Here is a 25,678-nt window from a genome sequence, read left to right on the forward strand (position 1 = left end):
AAATAATGTTAAAAAACAAAAAGGGGGTAGGATACAAATGGTTAACATTTCCTCCCACTGGCCAGAAGCTCAGTCTCCTTCCTTAAGGGAACCAGGGACACCATGTGGTAGCCAGGGGCTCAACATGTGGGGGCGCTTGCTGTGGGATGTTCTGTATGTTAAATGTGTTGCTCTGATTGGTTAATAAATAAAACACTGATTGGCTAGTAGCCAGGCAGGAAGTATAGGTGGGACAAGCAGAGAAGAGAATTCTGGGAAGTGAAGGCTGAGGCAGAGAGACACTGTCAGCCGCTGCCATGATAAGCGAGATATAAGGTACAAGCCACGTAGCAACTTATAGATTAATAGAAATGGGTTAATTTAAGATAGAAGGACTAGATAGCAAGAAACCCGCCACGGCCATATAGTTTTATAATAATATAAGAGCCTGAGTGATTATTTTATAAGTGGGCTGTGGGACTGCCCGGGCTTGGGGGGAGCTGGAGTCTCCCTCCTTTGCATATTTCAAATTGTAAATGCAGACCTTACTAAAAGTGACTATGCAGACACACTTGCAATGCGGGCTACTCACTCTGACCCACACAAAGCAATCCTGAAGCTCCACTCTTCCTCCACCTCTTGCCCACCGACAGTGAGTGTGTGTACTTGTTTGTCTGTGAGGGTCGAGCAAAGCCTTCAGCTGCCAACCTGCTCAAAGAGAGGTCAAGGAGGCCACCTGTGAAAGGGTCAAAGGTGGTCAGAGTTTGCTCACCCATGGGTATGGTCTTCAACTGCTTCTCTGAGGAGTTGGGAAATGTGCAGCAGAGGCTGGAGCCTATGTCTCTGTGGGATAGCTGTGGGTAGAAAGAAGTCAGAGGAGGAACTGAAGGAAAGCCAAACCCATGGGGAGACGCCTGCAGCTTAGACTGAAAGCATTGTGCAGGAATGCCCCCACCCCCGCCATTCAGAGAATGTCATACTTCTCTCAACCAGGATGTCTGTCTCTGAGTCAAACTTGAAAGTTCCTTTGGTTGTCTTGTTTGAGACAGGGTCTTACTATTATTATTATTATTATTACAGGCTGCCCTTAACTCACTATGTAGCACAAACTGCCCTTGAACTTATTATTTGTCCACCTCTGCCTTCCAGGAACCAGGATTACAGCCCTGCACAGCATGCCTGATTCCAAGTGCTTTAACTTGACATCTTTAACTAGGGTGCATAGAAGTCAGTAAAAGATTCCTTCCACAGCCACCCTAGAACTTGGACTGCCTTGTTGGCAGATGCCCTGCATTTTCTTTTTACCATATTCTGAGCCATCTCAAATTTGTGACATCAAAATACAAAGGGACCATACTGAATATACAAGCAAGGACAAGAAATGGCTAGCTCAACTACTTTTTTGGGCTGTGATCAGGACAGGGGAAAAGCACAGACAACCGTGCAAACAAGCTTGATTGTTAAAGTGTGTCTGATTTCACACCTGCCTTTGAGCATCTGACCTACATGTATCTGAGGTTATAATCAACCACACACAACACCAGAAGTGGAGGCCACCACTGCTTCTCCATAACATAGACTTGGGCACACTGCAGCCCCTCCCTCAGGCCCATGACTTAACTTCTGAAGGCAAGTGGAATTTCCTCCTTACTAGTCACTAAGACACTACTTTTCTTCTCTTATAGTCCTGAAGGTCGTCACTTGGCAGTGACTTTTTATGACCCAGGACCTCACCATGAACATGAAGGACAATTTTGATGAGCACAGGCTTATACTCCTAATATAATCAACTTCTCTCTAAAGCAATATGTACACAAACTGTTCTCAGGATCAACAGCTGGCTTCTCTGTTTTTGCTTAAAGTCACTTGTCTTTGGGGGATGAGAAGGCAGACAGCCTGAGTGAATTGCATTTGGGTTTCATAACCTATCCTCTGGTGTGTTGAGGTGCCCAGACTGTTCCATAGCAGGTCTGGCCTTACACAGTGGGCTGAGGACAGTTGTAGTCCTCAATTTTCTATTCTGCTAAACTTTTCCTACTGTGTCCCAACTGAATGAAAAAAAAAAAAAAGAAGAAGAAGAAAAGAAAGAAAGAAAGAAAAAGAAGCTATGAGTGCTCCTGGGTATGGTAGAGGAGAAGATTTAAAAACCACCATGCAGGCATCCCAGGGAAGCCACTGTGCTCACCCACCCCAGCTCTGTTACAGGGCTTTGTCATGGAAGTCACCTGGGGTGAGAACCTACATCTTCTAGAAAAAGGAAAAGGTATCTAGACTTTGTAAAATGCTTTGAAACTCTGGATCATCTGCTTACCTCAAACGGATCTTATTTAAGGATTGGGGAAAGAGGCCACAGTGGCCACAGCAGGAAACATGAGCCCTCCTCCAACCTCCCCTTCCTGTCACAGGCCTGGTCTACAGACTGTCAGAGGGAAAAGTCTCCTTTATACTCCATAGCTGAGACATTCCCTAAACATGAGCTCATAGACACTGCTGCAGAGCAACACCAGTAGATTACAGACATGGCCTAGGGAAGCAGACTGGCAGATGAATCAGAAAAGACTGGGGCCTAACAATAGAATATTTTCTCCTTGGCTTGTATGAAAAAAAGTCTCCCTAAGATTCTATGGCCTCATCCTTCACTTTATCCTTTGCTCTGAAACAAGGCTGCACGGAGCAAAGAAAGGAAAAACAAACACAGGTACTGTTGTAGTCTGACTCAGCCTGTCCCTGAGCCTCAGCAAAGCTGTTATCAGAGGCAGACAGACTATCCCAGGAGCTGGGGCTCTCTACTTTTCCCTTATCATACCTAGAAGCAAAGCAGGGTCTCACATAAAACTCCACACAAACTCTTCTGAGGAGGAAACAAGATCTGGGAGGTAAGGACCATGGATTACCATGCTCATTCCCACAAGCCACTATGTCACAGGCAAAGACACCTCACTCACCTTCAGGACGCTGGGCCAGCACTGCAGTGAGAGATGGAGCACCATAAGGAAAGTAGGTCTTGAGGGAAAACTTTGTCTACAAGAGTCAAAATGGAAGTGGCATGAATGCTGGGACTGGAAGGCTGTGAGGACAATATAGACCTCTGCCTGTCTCTGCCCTAGAGACCCACTGTACACAGCAGAATATATCCTCAAACATTTTTATAAACATCCTTCCAATAATCTCATAAGCAGCCAAAACAGTATCTTTTAAAAGTCATCTTCTGGAACTTAGGGAAGTCACATTATCTTGCTGCCACCTTTACTGAGGTTTCTCCTCACACAAACCCAGCACAAACATTATCTTATATTTCAGAGAGGGCTGCTAAACACTTGTAGGACTGAGGACTCTCAGTGTGGCATTTGTGACAATCAAAGTCTCTAACAGGCAGCTCTTAAGCTGAGAGCATGAGGCTATACTTACTTACCAGTATCTCCAAAGGCACAGAGGTTTTGAAATAAAACAAACAACAACAAAACCAAGTAACACATAAGTTACACAGGCCATAAGTATATGGTTTGATAATCTTGGATGAGTCTGTGAATCTGCCTGACTAGTACCTCATCATGACACACACAATACTGCTATCACCTTGGGGAGTTCCCCAGGACTCTTAAAGTCAACCTCCAACCCTAGCCTGGCAATCAATATTTTTATTTCAACAGGAGAGATCAAGAATTAGATCACTTATTCCCAATTTTCACATAAACAGACACACTGAGTGTGCATGCTTCTGCATCTAGTCTTCCAGGTCACAGGACTCATCTAACTGTATGCACAGCTCATTCTTTAGCACTGCTTTGAAGTAATGAATATGTCAGGATTTGCTTATCTACCCCTCAAAGATGAGTAGAATTAAAACTGCTACTGACATTCAAGTCTGTCTTTGTGGACAGGTCTTTGAATTTTCTAGGGTGACTACCATGGAAGAGGTAGCTTTTCAAGGCCAACAATGTTCCATTCCCACCATCATGGGATGAGAATTACTTGCCAATACTGGGTGTTCTGGAACTCACTGATTTTAGCTGGTCTGCCTGGCATGAAACATTACTTCACACATGCTTGCTTCTGAGTTTGCTTCAGGTGGCAGGTGATGCTGAACTCTGTTCACCTGCTCAGCAACAGTTTGAATCGCTTTCTGAAGTGTTCGTCCAAGCAACAAAACTTGGCTCTTGTTCCCTATGAAGCTGTGAGAGACAGTCTTCTAGGATGAATACTGTAGATACTTCCTCTAAGTTGCTGGACAACCTGTTCATTTTCAAAGGCATCTACCACAGAACAGACACTATATTTTAATGAAGCCCAATTTATCTATTTTTTCTGTATGGCCAATGTTTTGTTTTGTTTGGAGCATTGTTTCTAGGAAATCTTTGATTATCCAATGTTAAAGAAAAAAAAAAGATATACTATGACATTTTCTTCTAAGGGCTTTATAGTTTTGACCTTCCTATTGAAGCCTATGATCCATCTCAGAACACGTTCTATGTGCTTTCTGTGGTGGTCTGAGGTATACCCCCTCCCCCAATGGGTATCCAGTTGTTTTTATATACTCCCTCACTATGCTGCCCTAGCATTTCCTGTATCTAGACACGGTTTGTCTTGTCAACTCCTCACTGGCTTAATTACTCAGAGTATGAGTCCTCAAACTGTTTGCTTTCTGACTTTGTAGGTCTTTTGCATGTTCAACTTAGTCTGAGAATCAGCCTATGTATTTGCATTTGAGAAAGCCTGCTGCAGGGGCCAGAGTCTGTCATATAAGGCCATAAGCTTGATTCCCAGCCCTGGAGAGGGATCACTGCTCACCTGAGAGTAACCAAGAAGCAGAAAGGCAGGTCAGGGGGACAGACTGAAGGCTCCTACACACGGCTTCTTGCTGTTGTATTTGGGGCTGATTCAGTTGCCCTCAGCAAACCAGCTTCCAGGTATTGTATGTGGGATTGGGTTTGTCCATTTCTGCCATTAGTTCTGCTTCATGACTGTTGATGACCGGCATGTCTCCTGATGAACTGATATGCTGTCACTGTGAATGCCACTGTCTAAATCTGTCTTCTCTACACCTGAGAACCCTGTACTTCCTTTCTGTGCAGCAGCTATCTCCCCTTTCACTTCCAGCCTCTGTCTTTAGAATGGGGTCTCTGGAAACAATACATACTTGGTCTTGTTTCAAATCCAATCTGACATACCTGCCTTTTTATTCCATCATTTGATTTTCATAATTGAACACCCCTTTAACATGCTGGGATTGAAGCTATCTTTTGACATGGTTTTCTTTTGTCCCATCTGTTTCTTTACATCATTGGACATCTAGCAGAGCTCTGTTTCCTACCTCAGAAGTCCTGGGATCACCTTGAGTTGTGGTTCCATGCCCTGCTGTCCCAGGGGCCTTAGTGAGAAGTGGGTATAGTTCCCATGCTGATGCCCTTCCTGTTCTTATCAGCTTTGTTGGGTTTAACAATATTCCACCCCATGTGATAACTTCATCTGTGGGAGACTCAACACAACCCACTGTTTATCTGTTCAACTGTTGGAATTTCCTCCCCCAACCCTGGCCCATGGCTGCCTCTATTCCACAAAAGCTTAGAGTGTGAACTCAAGTTCTTGCCTGCTGCTGAGTAGTGCTGTTCCAAGCTCCCCACACTGGGGTAAGAGGAAAGGGTAGATTGGAAAGCAGCACATACAATATCCTCTCTGACAAAGGGATATGAGAGGGTAAGAGAGGACTGTACTTTGTAACCAACATGGCAGGAACCATAAAACCTGACTCTGCACCCCATAAATGGGTACTTCTACTCTTGTCACCCAACCAACGCTCAATACAAATGTTCACAACAGAAAGCAAATGTGAAAACAGCCGAGTGCCAGGAACATCTGTGCAGTGGACCGCCACAGAGCCACCTCTCACCAGTGTCAAAAGCCTAACACCATCTTTAAAGCACCGAGTAGAGAAGCTAGGCTCGGGGATCATATGTGCTGCCCCTGTGTGTGTCTCATAAATCACATGTGTATGTGAAGGTGTTTGCAAGCTCAGGAGGTTGTTGCTCACCTGTGCATGGAACCAAAGGCAGGTGATAAACTCTTGTTTGTTTCTGGATTCCTACCTTGTCTAAAACCAGGGCCCAGTGTGTACCTCTCTCACTCCTAGATACTTGTGCCCAGCAGTCACTGCTTTAAATTAAAGGCACTATAACTCCAGTTCAAATCCACAGCACCAAGGCCATCAGGCACTCAGGGCAAACCCAGAACAACATTCAAGTCAATGCTAAGGGAAAAAACTTTCTCTTGTCCTCTGTCCCAACTTGAGCAACCCAGAAGTCCAACCAAGGACAAGGTTTGATGGAGGCCATTTCCACCCTGGGGATACCAAGAGTATATAAAGCAGGACAGCACATGTTTACAGCTGTGTTCAAAACAGTGAGTGCCAGCCAGTGCCTTTTGGTTGAGGTCTCCTCCCAGATGCCAAGCTGGGAATCATCAATGTTGTTTGCTATAATCTAGTTAACTTCCCCAGGGAAAGAAGGTTGGCAAGAATAAGCCATACATGTTTATGGTTGCCTTAGAAAGTAGAAACATCTGCTAAAACCTCTAAGACCTCTATAGCCTTGGGCTGAGTAGGATTTTAGTGGGTTGACTAAGTAAGACTGCAGACAGCAGCACAGGAGAAGAGGCCATCCTTCACAGGAAAGATGCCTAGAGCCAGTGCCATTCCAACGAGGCAAAGCACCACATAAACATCATCCTTGTGGCCAAAGCTGCTTGATAGGAAAAGCTCCTGCTTCACATGGTCATTCTAACTGGCCAGTAGCCCTCACAGATGCTGTCCAAACTCTGCTGATGGGAGCTTGGAGTCCTCTGGTCTACTGATAGCATCTAACTTCTACTAGTTCTTCAAGTCCCTCCCTTTCCCCACCTCCTTTCTCTTCTGGGACTTTGGTGGGAATAAAGACAATGACCGTTGAGAAAGCCCAGCTTGCAGTTTCTTTAGTGCGTCCCAGGCAGACTACACATTGTCTCTTGCTGGCCACAGGGCCAGCAGTAGACAGAAGGCAAACACACACAGCAAGTGGGGGATGAGGGCTGGTAGAAATTTTCCCTCTAGAAAGAGGCCAATATGAAGACGCACTCAAGACACAGCAGTGGGCAAATGGTTACAGGCACAGGGCAAGGGAAAGACAGACAAAAATCTTTACTTTCAGTTAAAACATTTCATCCCTGAAGGAGTGGTCCTTTGGAAGCTTTCTTTGTGAACAAGACTCCATCAACATTTCTGAAAACAAGGCTGGGAGTGTAGCCAGTGTCAAAGCATACGCCTAGCACGTGTGAGGCTGTGGGTGGTCTCCAATACCAGAAAAACACAATTTCTCAGAATAAAGATCCTTTCAGCTCGTTACCAAATGCCCACAGCAGCCTTCTTCACTCTGAAGTGACTGAGCAGCATTCACAGTATGATGTACCTGCTTGTTTTCTTTTTCCAGAGCTTCTACCAAGCACGACATGAATACCTGAAGAGCAGATAGTACTTCTGGGGCTCCATTAGTCTCCAGCAGCACAAACCTGAACAAAGCAAAGTGAGATGACAACACCACTGCTGTTCCACAAACCCATGCCACAGCTGGAGCTGCATCTTAGACCATCCTGAGTGAAGGCAGGAGGAAGGAGCCATCCTTCAAGTCTTTCTCACTCACCCTTCCCATGGGCTGGCTACTGTTTTCAAGCACCTTCATGTTCAATGCCCAAACAGTACCAACAGTGGGTGTTTTGCTTTTAGCAGCTGGGACAGGGCTGCCTGGAGAGTGACAGACTCAGTCAGAATCACCAGAGAGCAGGGAAATCAGGTGTATCTGGTTTGGTTTCCATGCATTTTTATACAATTAACTTTCCTTTTTTGTTTAAGAAAAAATCTTTTTTCAAACTTGACTATCCTTAAAAACACTCCTGTCTTCTTACATCTGTGGCCATTTAAGTTAAAGTTGGTATGTTTTAAGAGCAACACAAATGGTGAGGTTTTGGTTGTAAAACTTCCTTTCTTAGGTCTGGAGAGATGGCTCAGTGTTAAGAGTACTTGCTGCTTTTCCAGAGGACTTGAATTCAATTGCCAGCATCCATATCAGGCAGCTCACAACCTTCTGCAACTAGCTCCTGGGACTCTGACACCTCTGACCTCTGCAGGTGCCTGCACCACTGCATATACCCACACAGACATGTATATACCTACACATAATTAAAAATAATAAATCTTAGAAAATTCCTTTCCTGGAGCCTGCTGTCTACCCTAGAGCACTTCCTCCATACCTATGTGAGAGAGAGTGTTTTGAAGGCAGATCCAGACCCTAGTTGCTCATACCCACACGGGTCTGGAAGCCTTAGTCTGTCTTTAGAACTCTACAATTCACCCCCATGAACTTCAGGAGCAGAGCCAACCTGGTGTATTACACACTACTTATTGCTGGTCTTCTAAAGCCGGCACCTGCCCTCAGGACCTGCGTCTTTAAAATAAAAACTACCATGCTGTTGAAATGTGGGTTTATTCTGCCTTTCAAATGGCTCTGTTCAGAACAGCTCTGTGTCTCTTGGCTTTCTTCAAGGTCTTTGACAAAGCCCAGTCAGCCCTCGTGTGGTGAAGGGGTGTACTGCTTGCTTTACTTGGAGCTGGGGAAAACCCTGCATGTATATTCAATCCCCCTTCTCTATCATTGAGTATAAAAAGGCTCAAGAATACTGCCTCATTCTACTGCCTTTTCAGTATGCAATGACTTCCGCGTTTTCACCACTAACTACCCAAAAACTCAAGCATCTACTTTTCCATGACAGCCAAGGACTACCTCAAGGCTTTTATTACATTTGGAAGCTGAGCATTTCCAGATCAACTACTCCCAAAGACATTGTATTTACCTGAACATTTCATCTATGATTCTGAAGATGGCAGGGTGGCAGGCTGCTTGAGGCTGTAAAAGGAAAAGACAATAAAACAGTGAAATACAACAGGTATCCATCAATAGCAACTTTGGATTATGAGGCAAACAGGGGGTCTATGGCTACTCCAGAAAGGGGGGCACATTCCTTTAGGTTAAGCAGAAAGAGCACTGGGTGCATAGAAAAACCCATACATAAAATGGCAGCAATGGTTCTCTGTGGGCAAACTTTACTTATTTTTGTATTCCTATTATATCCCATATTTTCCATAATAAGCCCGTATGATGTAGAAAAAAAAAGAGTAAGTTTCATAAGCAGTTAAAAACCACTTTATGACAAGAGGCCATAAGACTTACCTTAGAACCTCCTCAGCTGGACTAGAGGTACCTCAGCAGCAGCCTCTGCTGTCTGCTCACCCTCCACCCCACCACCCCCCCTGCCCCCTAAGATGGACATTTGGTGCAGGCACATCTAGTGGTTAATGGAAAGCACAGGGGCATGATACCCAGTGATAGACAGCTCTCTAGCTTAGTCCTAGAATAGCCTAGCGGTGGGTTTTTGATAGTTTCAGTCCAAAGAAGCTGGCCCTGAGGCCTAGGAAGGGCCTCAGTAGGCCTTACCAGCTTCCATGTATTTTTGGCCATAACTTAAAACCTGAGTTTATGAGAGATCTAAAAAAAACAAAACAAAAAACTATTTGCATTATGAAACTCACAGTGGGATCTAGATACAAATAGGCCAGGTTCTAATAAGGGAATTCTGAAGTCATTTTGTACTTGCTATGACTAGTTTTGGAAAACATTTTTCACAGCTGTATCAGGCCCTCTGCGTCACTTTTCTGAACAACCCTGAAGCTGAGTGTCTGTCTCTTTGGCTTCTCATCTGTTAGTTCCGCCATGCAGCTTAACTTGCAACATGGAGTACGTGCCATCTAGTGGTTATATGTGAGCATTACAGACTATCACAGACAAATCAAAGACGTTTATGCAAGTTAATGCTTTCTGATTTTCAAATGATTTCTAACCCTTTGTCCAAATGAAGTGAACCTCAGATTCTCATAAACTTGTTACCTACTTAAGAAATGAACAACAGAGGAAGGACAGGTTATTTCTTGGCTTTGATCTCAGAAAGTCATTTAATTTGCCTATTCCTCAGACTCACTGTAAACACTAACAGTTGTTAGGGCACTTGGACATAGACCCAAAAAACACTGAATGTGTTTCTATGTGATCATAATGGAGAAGTCCAAACAGGAGAAAAGCAAGCTGAATGTCTTAAAGAAATAGAATCCAGCTAAGTTTGTCAGGACAATTCCGTTTTGTGTAGGAATGCACCTTCTAAAAACAAAGTCTAAAGCCCCCCCTCCCCCTCCAACAAAGTCACACACCCACAGGCACAGACACAGTGCTGAATGTGCAATGAGAGACAATAAGACCAGAACTGGATTCAGGGAAGTAAAGCCATTTTATTTTTATTCCAAATGCCTTAACTACCACCACCACCACCATGCCACCACTGCCCGCCAGTCACTGAAAGTTTGAGAATCATGTGGTCTGAGAACACGAATTTCTAAGTAGTTTAAAACAAAGAAAGATGTAAGAGGTGATTGGGTGGTCACCAGAACCACAAGAGGTCACAAGGAAGGGTGCTCCAACCCAGTTTGTCTTTGATGCACTTCGCTTTGATTTCCTTCTGAACAGCTCAGCTGGCAATTCCAACCCAAACAGGCCATGGAATCCACCCACTCTCTCTATGTGGCTGGACTCTATATGTAGATGTCTTTCTTTGTAGAGACTTCAGATTAGTTGTTTTCTCCCAGCTTCCACAAGCAACTTGAGATTCTGAAACAGGAAGAGACAAGCAGGGCATCTGCTGAAGTAGCATGATGAGGGCTGATGTAGCCCTGCTGCGGCTCCGAGAGCCCTTCTCCCCCACACTCTTTACTGGAGGCTTCCAATGACACAGTTTTAGTATCACTGAGTTGCTTCATAAAGTATTCTCAGGTCCCTGTGACACATTCAAGCTGATTTTCTCACCAGAACTAAAGCTTTTCTGCAAGCTTCTCTGAAAGCCAAATTCCACTCCTTACAGAATCCTTGTGAGGAGGAGGCAGATTTAAGTCTTCTGCACAGTGTTTTACAGGTCAGGTGGGACATCATAGGTCACTGCATTCCAGGGCTCTACAGCCCTGCTCTAACACATGAGATCTGTGCAATTATCTTTCCTACTAAATAAAGGAAAAAGAAAAAGCAACTCTGCCTCAGGTTCCATCTGCTCATCTGTTTTTCTCCATCCCTCAAAAATCTGTTCCTTCTCAAACCCTCATCCATCTGGCCTAACAATCTTCACGTGGAGACTGCTTCATGCCAGGGAAACCACGCCATCAAGAGATACCAGGAATACTCTATCCTCTCCTTGCCCTCCTCACTTTCAATAAGCATTTGAGGGTAGACAGATGATGATGAAGACCTGTGGCCTCACCTTCTTCCTTTGCTGGAAACCACAATGTTCTGTCAGCTACACAGCCTCTCCATCTAATAAGACTCTTTCCTCTTTGTTCCTTCTACCCAGGATGGCTCACTTCCATCTCTCAATGACACTCAGGAAGATGAGTCAACATAGACAGTATAGAGCATCAATAAGAGAGGTGAGGAGTGCTGGAGGCCAGCTTCCCACTCTGCACCATGAGCTGTGCAAGTGGTGCTGACTTTCTAGCTGACCGTGGAGCTCATTAAGCCTGCTATTTTCCTCCCAAGGCATCAAGGATTATTATAAGCTACCTGACACTCCAAAGAGGCTGAGAACTCACAGCACATTTCTCAAGAACAGGACACACTTTTTCTATCAATTTGTTTTCAGATTGTGTATGTGTGCGTGCGTGCATGTGAATGCACACATGAGAGAGAGAGAAAGAGAGAGAGAGAGAGAGAGAGAGAGAGAGAGAGAGAGAGAGAGAACACGAACGAGAAAGGAAACTCATAAGGTGATTCACAGAGAAAAGTGAATACTTCTCAGAAAAAGACAATGAAGGATCAGGAAGAATGAAAGTCACAAGTCTTCTATTGCACAGGCTCAAGTTCAGTAGTTCAGGAGGGATACATTTTGATATTGTTTGATGCTTTACTCAGAAAACAGTCATTTGAGAAAATCAGCTGAGAAGTTTCCCCTCCGATTTGCACACCAGAAGAGTAGCCCATCCCCCATCGAGTCAACCCTCCTGCTCTACTGTCAGAAAGACACCCCTCTTTGTATACAGACATGAGTTAAAGGGTGACTATAATGAGAGACACAAACAAACAAATCCAAACAAAACAAAAAAGAAAAGCCTCTTCTAAAGGAATATTCCTCATAGGCTTCAACAATAAACTCTTTCACTGAATTAAAAAATGGTTTAGCTTAAAAACTACCTATATAAAAAAAACTTCACATTTATCGTGAAATAAGGCATTTATATAAATACATATTTTCATTATGGCACTTTCTTTTCTATTTTTAAAATGTAAAACATAAAACTAAATAACCCTTTCACATTTTAGAATCTATTTTGTTTTAAAAGATTCATGTTTCTTACAACAAATTTGAGCTTTCTTTTTAATCTTTACCAGATGTTGTTTATACCGCAAGCAATTTTTTTTCAGTACCCCATAATGCAATTATTGTTTAATTAGTGATAAATCTGTCATTCTTGGGCTTAAAACCTTAACAAGTACCAAATGTGCTCTTATGTTGTAAGTTTACGTGAGGTCTCAATGTCAGGACAGACAAGTGGGACAAGTGGGGGGTGCACACTATGGGATGCCCAGCTCTGCACAATGGACAAACTTCTCTAGCTCTGGTCCCTGTGTGCCTATACTGAAAGGTAATTTCTCAGGTCCCACTGATGTTCAACTTGACATCTGGGTGGGAGGGACTGCCATGGTCCATTATTTTTTGTGGTCTGTCTGTGGTCCTCTTTCCCCCTACCTTCCAGTAGCTATAAGGCCTCCAACCCCAAGAATGAAGATTATCCTGCATCCTTGTCTTTCTTTGGAGACAATATTGGGGCATCTGGCGCCCTCCTGAGGCTGACACTGCAAAGTGCAGTATAGACAGAAGCCCCACAACACCTCTATGGTCCACCAAGGCTAAGTCTTCCACTCCAGCTCTGGTTTAATTATATGTGTCACATTCAGAACTCAAGCAGGAAGTACTTCAAGAACACTAATGAAAATGCAGGAAAAGAAAATGCTAGAACACAAGTGGAAGCTATTCATGCACAAAAAAATCAATACCATCGTTGAGGACAGGAGTTACCTCTTTGATTGTATTTTAGCGATGGCATTGTGAATGGGTTTTCTGGGAAGTTTCTCCTTCTGAAGTTACAGTGACTGCCCTCTGAAGAATGAGAACCAAGACACTTCCTAGCCAATAGGAGGAATACACTGAGATGTCTGGAGCTCAAATACACAGAGATACTTTTTATTGAGCTACCATCTCTTCTAAGATAACTAATGACTTAAGATCAGAGTAAAACAAAAGCCTACCCTGCCTCCCGCCTCCCGCCCCCCATGCACCCCTCTTTGGGACAGCTCTCCTAGGCCCCAAAGTGGTGGCTTCCAGCTTCCAGGCGGGTCAGCCCACAAAGAAGTGCACAGGAGGGCATGGGAACCACGGTGCCCCTGGCTCTGGCACGTAGCACAGTGTAGCAGCCAAGCACAGGCCACCCTGCCATCCATCCAGTCCTTTTCATTCAAATTGGGGACCTAAACAATAGCTTTCTGGGCTCCACACACAGAACTCTAACAGGAAAACAGCCTCCTTGATACAAGGCCAGCCTGGGCAAAGAGCATAGTGCCAAAAGGGCTGCATAATTAGCAAGTGGCTTTCACTACTTCTCTTGACGTCAGTTTTTAAGGTCAGGTCTGAGGCTACGGATTATGGTCTCCTGGTGACTGCTCTGTCAAAGGAAACACAAGACCATCTGTTTTTGAAACTTTTAGTCTGCACAGTAAATGACAAACTGGGGTTAATACTCTGATCTATCTTGGGCCAGCAACTATGGCAGGCAGCCATGATCTTGGGGACAATCCAGAGTAGAGAAGCCAAAGGTAGAACCTCACATATAAACAGGTTTGGGAATGTATTTTTATTTCACAAGTCACACACATGTACATACACACACATCTCATTCAGAATTAAGGCAATGTCAGACTAGTCTCTTATTATTCATTGTCTTACCAGAAACTTCCAGGCCTCTGAAGTCTCTGAAAAGCCAAAGGACATTCAGGGAGGTCATTATACTTTGCATAGCACTTTTATCTTTTGTTTTTGCTATATTTGGGTAACTATAGAATTTCCAGGAATCATTCTGGATAGTCCCAAGAGATGGGAATATAATTAACAATGTTCCACACAAAACACAAGTTATGTAGACCATCACACTTTAATTACTGTCAGAATCCAGCGCTAATGCAATTGGCATCATGTTTCTTGGGCAGCAAAATGCCACAGTCAAGCTGAGTCTTACAGATCAGATACTGCGAATGGCCCTGTCAATGCTTGAAGATGCAGCACTGCGATAAATGAATTAGATGATGTAATTAGGAAGCAGGTTCTTCAAGTTACCCCTGTAATCATTCAGCCAGGTCACGGGCTTATTCTCTCCTGCTGAGCTCTCTGCTCTGTGGGCTCAATATAGTGGAGAAGAACTGCCTAAGCCAATCAGCAGCTTCCAGCTTGTTGTCTGCACTGTAATTACCTCCATGAACCACAAGGCATAGAGAGGTCACATCCTGGTAATGCCACAATAAATTAAACCAAATAACACCCCCTCAAATCCTCCTCAACCATAATAAAAGCTCTGAAGCTCCCCACACATGATCCTGATAAACTGCTTCTAAGCTCCTTGATGAGGAAGGTTACGGCCAACACCAATCCAGTCTGAGGTTCCCTCAATATAATGTCTACGGGAGGGGCACTTTCCTGTGTTCACCTAAGGATGACTTAGGCTGAAGGCTCCAGGTAACAGACAAGGTTCAGAAAAGAACTCATAATATCAACAGTCACAGACAGTCTATAGGACTGGGAAGCTTTCCACTGAGGGACGATGTAAAGGATGGTTATAAGCAGCCTGAAAGCGATAACCCAGTGTCATCATTTTGCACTGAAAGCAAGGCAAACCAGAGATAAATAAGCTGCAATGTGCACATTTAATTTAGAAATAAAGACATTTACCAGACAAACTAACTTACTACTTTAATCTGGAAGGAGCTGTCAGAGAGCTTCTAGAATGATCTATGAGATCTTTAAGGAAGCTGCACTCTTATTTCTAGCCTTAAGCTTCTATATAACTTTTCGGCCGGGCAGTGGTGGCAGCACAGGCCTTAATCTCAGCACTCAGGAGGCAGAGGCAGGTGGATCTCTGTGAGTTTGAGGCCAGCCTGGGCCACAAAGCAAGTTCCAGGAAAGGCGCAAAGCTACACAACCCTGTCTCAAAAAACTTAAACAAACAAACAAACAAATAAAATAAGAGTCTATATAACTTTTCAAAGTGGTGAGAAGTAGCAATCATGTGTGCAAATGTACAATACATACATACATATGTACATACATGTGAAAGAGCAAGAAGAATTCAAGCAACTGCTGCCCTATGACTGATTCACTTACAGTGTCCAATCTGAAAAGAGATTTCAACAATGCAGGACAGCCAGTCTCAGCATCTTCCTCTGTCTAGGCGGTGACCAAGGCAGATACATGCTCTTCCAGTTTCCTGGCCGTTGAGTTGAGCTCTCACTATCCTGCGCTGCTGTGGGAATTCATTGCCTCCATCAGAAACCCCAGGCCACAAGAGCCACTGAGAACACAGAGGAGACACCTGAGGTTCCTGTAAGGTCATGCCACTGTACCTGTACTTCCCTGCTCTTTAACCACCTTATGATTCCTGGGAACAGAGTAAGTTCTACTTTCTTTGTTTGTTTGAAGACAGGATTTCTCTGTATAACAGCCCTGGATGTCCTGGAACTCACTTTGTAGACCAGGCTGACCTCGAACTCACAGAGATCTGCTTGCGTCTGCCTCCCAAGTGCTGGGATTAAAGGCGTGTGTCCCCGCTGCCGCCTGGACTTCAAGTTCAACTTTTAATAGGACTCACATGACTGCTCTGACAGCACCAACTCCTCTCTGTAACCATGCTGGGTGACAACTGTGTGTGGATATGCAAATGAGACAGCCCGTGTCCTGGACCTTTCACTCCAAAACCTGACACTAGGAAACTGAGATAAAACGCCTTGTAGAAGAAGAAATACTGGTGCCTGCAGACTGCATTTGAAACACAAGTCACCATGGCTTTGCCCTGCAAACATGCACACTAAACAGGCACTGGTGGCTGGAGGCTTGCCTGAGTGAACAAGCCCTTTAACTTCACTGAGGACTTCACCAAAATCTGGGCCTTTGCTTGAAGGAACTGGTCTCCTGGAGCAGAGGTAGGCAGTTTCTTCTGTGGACACTGGCTGGTCTCTTATTAGCACTCTGTACACAGATAATCTCTTTCATATTTTTAATGTGGTCTTGCTATGTTATCCAGGCTGGTTTTTAATTATATTTTATTTATTAAGGGGGAGGGTGGTACATGTCATAGGCTGTGTGGGGAGGTCACAGGACAACTTGTGGTAGTTAGCTCTCCTTCCGCCTTGTGGGTCCTGGGTATTGAACTCATGTTGCCAAACTTGACAGCAAGCACCTTTACTCACAGAGACATTTTGCTCACCCAACCAAACTGGTTTTAAACTAAGCTCAACTCACCGTCCCATTTGTGTCTTCTGAGTAGTTGGAACAAGTCAGTGAACCACAGTGCTCAGTTTAGTGTGCCTTACACAGACACAAACACTCATATACCTTTTGCTTATTCTTCTTTTGTGTATCTTACAAGAAAGCAGTTCATTTGAAAGACACCTTCGTCTCAACCTGTCACTAAATTAAAGAAGAGGTCCTTCCCTCATTAGGGAAAACATGATTCTTAGGGTGAAATTGTCACCAGATATTGTGTGATATGTAGTTTTGTTGTTGTTTTTTTTCTACTGGGGACACCGGTTCTTACAGAACCCCACTAATCCACTAAAGGCAGACATTCTGACTGGCCAGGCCCTGACCACTGCTTGGAAGTGTGGCCACTGATGCCAAGACCTTAAGGCTCTTGAGGAAGTGGGAGCTTCTGTATGCAGGAGCTTCACCCACAAGGAAACTTAGACAAGTCCAACTGGTTTTGCTGCTTTCAGATTTTTCTGAGCTCGTCTGTTTCTCTTAAATACTCTACTTTCTCCTCATGAAGAGCTGTAAGTTCACTCTTTAAGTTTGTATTAACTGTTTCTCTCTCCCTTCTAAGGCCCTCTGTTTTAAGCACATGTTCCTCATGTTAAAATGAGAAAGAGTATTTTTTAAAAGCCTATTCTGCATCTCTGGCCTGTTCAAACCCCTGGGAACTACATTCTACATGTGCCATAGGTAAGGACATGGCCTGTCTGTTTTCTCCTGTGAAATGGGGCAATTCAGTGGAACAGGGCAAATACAGAAGAGCATCAGGAGGTGGGTGGAGCCAATACACATGTAAATTAGGATTCTTCTAATCATAGGAAGCATTACACTCCCCTAACAAAACAGAGATGGTAAGTTTAAAGGCCCTGGTCTGGTTATACTTGTTACTTCTGTCACTCTTTAATGAAAGACATTATTCTCAGCAATTCCTTTAAGGATTTTTCTTGTCACCAAAGCTCAGCACGTACCAGCAATGACTCTTTTATACAGCACTCCATCTCTCTCAGGCAATTTCTCTTGCTGGAGAACAGCTTTTCAAAAAGATGCAGCGTTGATTTTTCAAGACTGGGGAGATGCCGAAACCAGAGGCTGACCACAGAGCACGTGGGCAGAATGATCTTTTTCCTTTGAGCAAGATAGAAACAGAAGGTTAAACAGAAATAGATTCCTAAAAAGGTGTGTGGGGGGTGGGAAGAGCAATGTTCAAATGGCAATTACTAATCAGGTATGTGAGGCTTCTCACCATGGTCTTGGCATCAGTCAGTATTTATGTACCTGTTTGCTGTGACAATCACCCACCTAAGAACTTAGTGGAACACTTAGAAGATGAGGACTTCTTCCAAAAGTATAAACAAATACAAATCAAAGAAAGGGAAAAAAGAAAAATGAGTTGAACAAAATCCCTTCAATGTCCAGGAAATACAGACATAAAAAGCATGCTATGTTTTAAACATTGAAGTAGGCTGAGACCTGGACTGAGTCCAGAGCCCTAGGGAAGTTATCTGTCCCTTCATAGTCTCACTTTACTTATCTGTAAAACAAAAGTAGCTAGAAGGATCCAAAGTAGCAACACACATATAATACACATCACAGACCACACTGTGAATACTCAATAAATGTGAATATAAGTCTTAATGGGAAGCAACCCCGTTGGTGCACAATGAACCTTATGCTACAGCCAAACCATTTCATGTAGCTTTATTTCAGTGTTCTGTCTTTTGTGTGTAGTGTGAGTATGTGTGACAGTGTGGTATATGTACATGTGTGTATTTCCATGAATTCATGTATGCAGAGGCCAGTGGATGACATCAGATCTCTTCCTCTATCACTCTCTGCCTTACTTCAGAGAACTGAGGCAGGGTCTATTCCTGAACCTACAGTGCATGGTTGTTTTTGTTTTTTCTTTCTTTTGGCGAGGCTGACAGCCAGCTAGCACAGCAGTTCTCCTTTCTCCATACCACTCCTCTGCCCACACACACACTACTGGGGTTACAGGCATGTCAGGGAGTACTCCCAGCTTTTAACTTGGGGGAGGGCACTGTCTGGGTGAGGGTACTGCTCAGCATGTCACTGGCACCTGAGCCTCCTCATCTTGGAGTAAAGATATACCCCAGCTTGTGTGTGACAAGCTCATAATTATAAACAGGAATGCCTCTGACTCTCAAAAGTGTTGTGTTCTAACTTATTAGTCATACAGTTGCCACATGTCACACAGTCACCTTATGTGGTCAGGTGGTGTTAGTCATCTATGGTGCCAGGAGCCAACTGTATTTACACACTTCTCTCATCAACTGCACAGATGTTTTCTTGCATGCCAATCTCCTCTCCATCTCTCTGGATACCACACTGCTTCAATCTGACGTGGATGCTAACTACCCACAGGTACTGCAGCCATCAGTAAGCAACTCATCCACAAACTACGAGTCTTCCAGTTAAAAACAGCTTCCCGTGACCCCTCTTTTGGGTATGACAATTTGGTAAAGCAGGTCAGAATTTAAAACAATGCTCTACTTACAATAATCAGTAATTCATTATAAGAGAAACAACCAGGAATGGTCAGACAGAAGAGACCCACAAGGCACATGGGGGATGGTCTTGGGCTTTCTATGCCCTCTCTAGGTACACCAGCCTTGCAATGTCTTTGTGTTCACCTGGATGCTTTTCAAGCCCTGTGGTTGAGCTGATATATCTATCACCAGCACTGGTAATTATACCCAGTTCTGGTGGTCAGCAAGGCTGGTTGCTCTGCTGCTGACCCTAATCCTGAAGTTCTCGGGGGCCCAGCAGACTCACCCCTTTGCCTAAACTCACATATGGTTAGAAAAGACTTATTGTACCCTTACCCCTATCACTCAGGAAATCACGAAAGTTTTATAAGCCTGGACAGAGACCATACATATATTTCTTACTCTGTCATAACACTGAAGCCATGCAGCCATTTCCTCTTTAATCTGCTTCAAGCACAGGGAAGGAAACCTCTGCATGCTGTCATCAGGCTCTCCAGGGTTTCTGAAGCACTGGATTTGGGTTTAGTTCAGAAGACATGACACACTCAATTACTAACACCCCACAGATTAACGAAACTCACCTCTGAAAAATTTTAGGCAGTCTTCAGCTTGCAGATGCTGGGACAAGACTCCCAGGGATGAATTTTATAAAATGTTAGGTACGACATTTAAGTTAAGAAATTAAAAGGTTCCTCTAGGTTATCTAAACCACAAAAGGGAACCAGTATGAGTTGTTTAGAGGAAACAGACAGCCCATTTCTGGAAATATGTGACTGTATTTGGAAGCCAAGGCAAAAGACGCCCAGCCAATCATAAAACACAGGAATTCCACCGTGTGCTGTGGTAAGCAGTTGAGAAGCTGAACATAGGGCAAGACTATGTTGGTCAAAGAAAGCTGCGGTTTCTAGGAGGCCACACAGCCTATGTGGGGAACTGTTCAAACTGGGAGGGGAACAGGGTGTGGAGCAGGCTCCCTGCACAGCTCACTGAGTCAGCCTCCTTTGTGGACATGTGGCGGATGGGCTCTCCACAGGAAAGCGTCCATGGAAAGGTTCCAGCTGATGCGGCTGCTAGGTTAACTGCTAGGTCTGAAGCTGTTGGAATTGGACATGCTGAGGACCACCCAGCATTTCTGGACAGTCTGTCCCTTGTGGATTAGTAGACAAAACTTTCCAAACCAAATAAACTTTATTAGTTGCTGAGGGAGAATGTTCTATGATAAGTGAAATGAGAGCAAGGGCGGGCAGGCCCTCACCCTGTGCTCTGGGCACCACGCCTCCTGATTTGATTGATAATTTCTGAAACTACTATTGGGGTTTACAAAAGATGCCAAAGGTCTGCTTTAATCCAACTCCTGTCCCCCCAAAAAATGTCTGGACACAGAGAGGCGGTGGACCCCTACAATCAGAAATGGAGCTTCCACTGTGCTGTGTTGTATGGGAGTTAGTGGGAAAAGCATTCGAACCTCAAGGACTCAGCTAAACTGCAGATGAGGATTACTCAACATCCATGAAGAACAAAGGTAATGGCAGATTTATCAAAAATTCAGACATACTGAGTAAATTTTGACAGAAGGATTGAAGATAGAAAAAATTACTTCAACTTTACATGTTTATTTATATGGGTATGTGGTTGTCTGTCTACGAGGGTATGTCGTGTGTGTGTGTAGATGCCCACAGAGGCCAGACGAGGCCATCAATCCGATCCCCTGGAGCTGGAGTTACAGGCAGTGCGAGCTGCCCACATGGATGCTCTGAACTAAACTTGAGTCCTCTGGAAGATCATGTGAGCTCTTAGCTTTTGAGCCATCTTACCAGGGCCTGGCTTTTCAGATTTTAACCATAAAAATTAGGATTTGGTGTTTCACTTTGTTTGGTTAGTTGATTTTTTTTTCCAGATAGAGTCTTGGTAAAACCCAGGTTGGCTTTGATTTGTGGCAATTCTCCTGTCTCAGTCTCCTGAGCACTGGAATTACAAGTGTGAGCTATCATATAAAATTCTTGTTTTAACCTTTTTTGAAAACATTAAACAACTTAGCCTTCTCTAGATCATCAATTTTCACAGAATATGAAATATGTATTACCTATACATGTTAAGAGTTACGTATGAGAAACATAAATTCTATACCAGGTTCATTTCCCAAGTGCAATGATACAACAGGACACCTGAGATGAACAAGATGACCCACTGATGATAAAAAGTCTAAAATGCACACATGGGGCAACACAGCAAATGCTGCTGGATCACAGAGTGAAGCTGAACAGACAGACAGCTGTACTCATAGGTGGCCAGGAAGCTGTAGCATGCAAAGATGCTGTTCTCCCTAGGCCAACCCACATACTTGCTGAGGTCTTCCCCAGATAACATAAGGTATCTTTCCAGAGGCCAAATCACTTTTAGAGTTTATATGGAAGGTAAAACACACACACACACACACACACACACACACACACACACACACACACACAAAGGAAGAAAAATGAGAAGAACTAGACCTATTTTATGATAAACAAACTGAACTCTACTACTAAAAATGTCAACAGGGCATGAGCACATAATAGATCAGAATGGAAAGCAGCAAGGCAGGCCCATCTTCATTCAGGAACTGAGCACAGGCTACATCCTGGCGGGAGGGGCTGGCATCCTTCACCACACCAGAGATGGCCAAATGTTCTGCAACCTGAAAGCGGAGCAAGGTAACCTACTACTTTAACAAATACTTTGCAAAACCAACCTACAGCTTGAAAGAAACGTAAAGGAACTTATGAACCAAACACCATAGACAGCTTTGGACTCTGATTCTAACAACTAAAAAAGAATGTACAAAACAGAAGAACTTAGGTCCTGATTAGATATAAAATAATGATAAGGAACTAAAAACAATTTTAGATGTACTGGTGGCATTATATATGGCTTTTAGATTTTTTTGTATTTATGTATTATTTAAGTATTTGTTGTCTGAAGGCATGGGCAGACCACAGAACACTTGTAGAGGTCAGAGTACAATCTGCAGGAGTTGATTCTGTCTTTCCTTCAGTGGGTTCTAGAGATTGAACTTGGGTCACTAGGCTTGTCTGAAAGTGCTCTTATCTCCTAAACCATCTTGACAGCCCTAAAGGTTTTTGTTTGTTTGTTTTTTCTTTGTTTTTTTTCGAGACAGGGTTTCTCTGTGTCACTTTGTGCCTTTCCTGGATCTTGCTCTGTAAACCAGGCTGGCCTCGAACTCACAAAGATCCTCCTGGCTCTGCCTCCCGAGTGCTGGAATTAAAGGCGTGCGCCGCCGCCACTGCCGCCGCCACCACCACCACTGCCCGGCATCTAAAGGTTTGTTTTGAATAAAAAAAATAAAAAAAAAAAAATCTACAATTCCCATTTTCTGTCTAAAGGCATTTAAATAAAGAATTAAGGGAAATGTACTAATAAAATACTTTTTAAAGCATAGTGCTTTTATCATATTAAAGGAAAATAGTAGTAAATATTTTTAAATCACATCAATGTTTGGGCATTATATATGTGTGTGTACTTCTGTATTCACAGCACTGTACCTGTAATATGTACAATGAGAAAAAATTGCATTATCTGCACTTTGAATTTTTAGCATGAATGAGTCTTATTTTCTAAGACTGAGTAGAATCTAGAACATTTCTGTAAGAAAAAAACACGGATTCAAACACTGCACAGAAGTCACTCACAACAGCTCAGTGTGGAGTCCACAGCACCTTGTTGTGGGCAGGGCAATTCAGACTCACTCGAGGCACTGTGAGCTCACAGCCATTTTTTGTAACAATGCTGATGGCTTTTACCTTTCCTAGACCCTTCTCTTCTCTCCTTCTCCCACTGAACCAGGCTAGGCAAGTGGCTCACAGCTGGGCTGCACTTCCAGTCCTCATGCTCAGGAGTGTACAGATGGGCTGCACAGTGACTACATGATATCTAATGTTACTTCTCTGACACTCAAAAGAACATGTTTGTATATTTTTGTATTTGAAAAAGAATTTAAAGGTAAGAACATTTAGGGAATTTTTATATATTTTCAGAGATTCACTTAAAGTTTATTCTCTTTCTTTTACTATGCTTTTTGCCACGTCTCAATATAGCTGATATAAATCTTATAATCCTATTATTATAAAAAAATAAGTAATTTAAATACTCTGATGTTTTCCTTTGTGCCTACAAGGAAATGTAATAAAAGGCAAGCACACAAGAAAATATTCTTTTTCAATAATGTGTTTCTAAACTTTTGAAGGAATGTGAAGAGATGGCTTAGTGGTTGAGAGCACATGTGTTGCTCTTGCGAAGGACTCAGGTTTGACTCCCAATATCCACATGGTGGCTGACAACCATCTGTAACCCCAGTTCTTAGAGAGCCAACAGGCACATGCCTTGTGCACATACATGCATATAGGCAAAACATTATTCATACACTTAAAGTAAAAATAAATCTAAAAAATTACACTCTTAGCCAGGCAGTGGTGGCATACACCTTTAATTCCAGCACTTGGGAGGCAGAGCCAGGTGGATCTCTGTGAGTTCAAGGCCAGCCTGGGCTACAGAGTGAGTTCCAGGAAAGGCGTGAAGCTACACAAAGAAACCTTGTCTCGAAAAACAAAACAAAACATTCTTGAAAGTTTTCTAAATTTTTATCAATTATTTTGGATAATTATATATTTTATATAAAATTTTTATATATTTTTTATAGTTACATATTTTAATGTATGATTTTCATTATATTATAACTTACCAGATTTCATACAAAATTAATATAGTATACGTTTCTTGAATTTAAGAATGGATGACTGATTTTCAAAGGGGGATTAGAAGATTTGCACTCCCATCCCACAGCTGTTCTGTCAGGAGACGATGAGCTGACAGATCAGAGAGCACCGACTCAAGAGACCCAGGCATCTACTCCAGAGCACGTATTCACACAAATGAGAGCAGGATTGAGGAAAGCTGTTTGCTCTGGACCTTACAGCAGTTGGCATTTGCTGTCCTGTGTCTTCTGTAGCACCATGCTTACATGCTAGTACAGTGAAAGTCCACTGTGGCATAAGTAGAGACCTCCAGTGATTTCCAATGATTTCCAATGGTCATTGAGAAGTGAATAAAAATGAATCCAATGATTTATAGAAAGATGCTACAGTTCATTAGTGTCTCCCTGGGCTGTGACCCTCCAGACCTGGCTACAATTGCTGTACCATGGTCCATCTACTGGCAATATTAGCCAAGCACTAAAGACCTTGTCTGTGAAACTTAGCCACAGACATTTAAAGTGCTGAGTAACCATCTGGGATCTCATGGATTTTCCTGAACCACTGCACTAACAGTGCAAAAGCAACAGCAGGCAAACTTTGTACCTGGGTGATTAGAGACAGTCACTGCACCCTCACCCTTGCCTGCACCTTCACAGGGAAAGTAACATATTCAACAAGAGCTTTTGATGGGGTGGTATAAAATACAGATTTTGTTAATTGTCACTCTTTGGAAGATTTTCAGAAAATTCTTCATGGTAAAGGAGAACATTTGAGACACATTGCCCCATGCCCAGCCTGTTCTGTCTGTAGAGAGGCATTCCTGTGCAAGTCTGAGCTCTTGCCTCAAGTAATACTTTCATTCCATAGACAGTGACTTGAAAGAATGACAATCCACCAATCATGGTTATTCATGTATTTATATGGCACATACTTTCTTAACAACTAACGAAGTGACCAGGTCACCTTTAAGGGAAAAATAAAAGGATAGAATTTGTGGTCCATAATAGGCCTGAAGGGTTTTTGTCTATTTTTTAAATTTTAAGCTCTTTGTAGTGGCATGTACCTGTAATCCCATTGCAAGGTAGGCAGAGACAGGAGGATCCCTGGGCATATTCTTTATTTAAAGATAAATTACTTTGTTATTACCTCTATGTACATGTGTAGTAACAGTGCACACAAGCCATGGCACCTATGTGAAAGTAAGAAGACAATTTTTTGGAAGCTAGTTCTATTCTCCAACTGTGGATTCCACATATCCACTCAGGCTGCCAGGCTTTCACCCAGTGAGTTACCTTGGCAGCCCAAATTTAAGGTTTTAAGAGGAAATTAGAGCCTTGGAAAATTTGTGATAGCTTTTTAACATTTTGTGACCTGTCAACACGGATGACAGTGAGAACAGCAGCTGTAAAGTTTTCACCATATAATGGAATATGCCAACACTGACAGAATGTGCATAAGATAAGGATGGAGATTTTCCAAATGAGCCACACATCATGCTACAAAGCCACACAGAGGTACAAGACCCGAACTACAAAATAGGCATGTGTGTACATTCGCGTTTATGGTGCTTGTGCACATCTAGAGGCCAGACACTAGATGTCTTCTGTAATCACTCTCCAGTTTATTTTTTGAGACAAATCTCCAACTTGGCCTGGAGCCTCTGATCTGGTTAGGCTGTCCCAGGGATCCTCCTGTCTCTGCTTGCCTTTCACTAGGATTACAGGTACAAACCACCACAATAGGCTTTTCTACATA

General features: G+C 43.2%; 1 protein-coding gene across 1 annotated transcript in view; it reads right to left on the reverse strand.

The window, feature by feature from the left end:
• Fancc (FA complementation group C) overlaps window positions 1-25,678 on the reverse strand; it is a 150,573-nt gene that overhangs the window by 11,834 nt on the left and 113,061 nt on the right. Inside the window, exons 8-12 of the mRNA XM_036188304.1 lie at window positions 17,631-17,787; window positions 8,854-8,906; window positions 7,416-7,515; window positions 2,925-3,000; window positions 752-833 (exon numbers count right to left, since the gene is read on the reverse strand). Of these exons, the coding sequence (XP_036044197.1) occupies window positions 752-833; window positions 2,925-3,000; window positions 7,416-7,515; window positions 8,854-8,906; window positions 17,631-17,787 (468 nt within the window). The remainder of the gene's footprint in view (window positions 1-751; window positions 834-2,924; window positions 3,001-7,415; window positions 7,516-8,853; window positions 8,907-17,630; window positions 17,788-25,678) is intronic.

Source organism: Onychomys torridus, chromosome 5, assembly GCF_903995425.1.
Source record: "Onychomys torridus chromosome 5, mOncTor1.1, whole genome shotgun sequence".
NCBI lineage: Eukaryota > Metazoa > Chordata > Mammalia > Rodentia > Cricetidae > Onychomys > Onychomys torridus.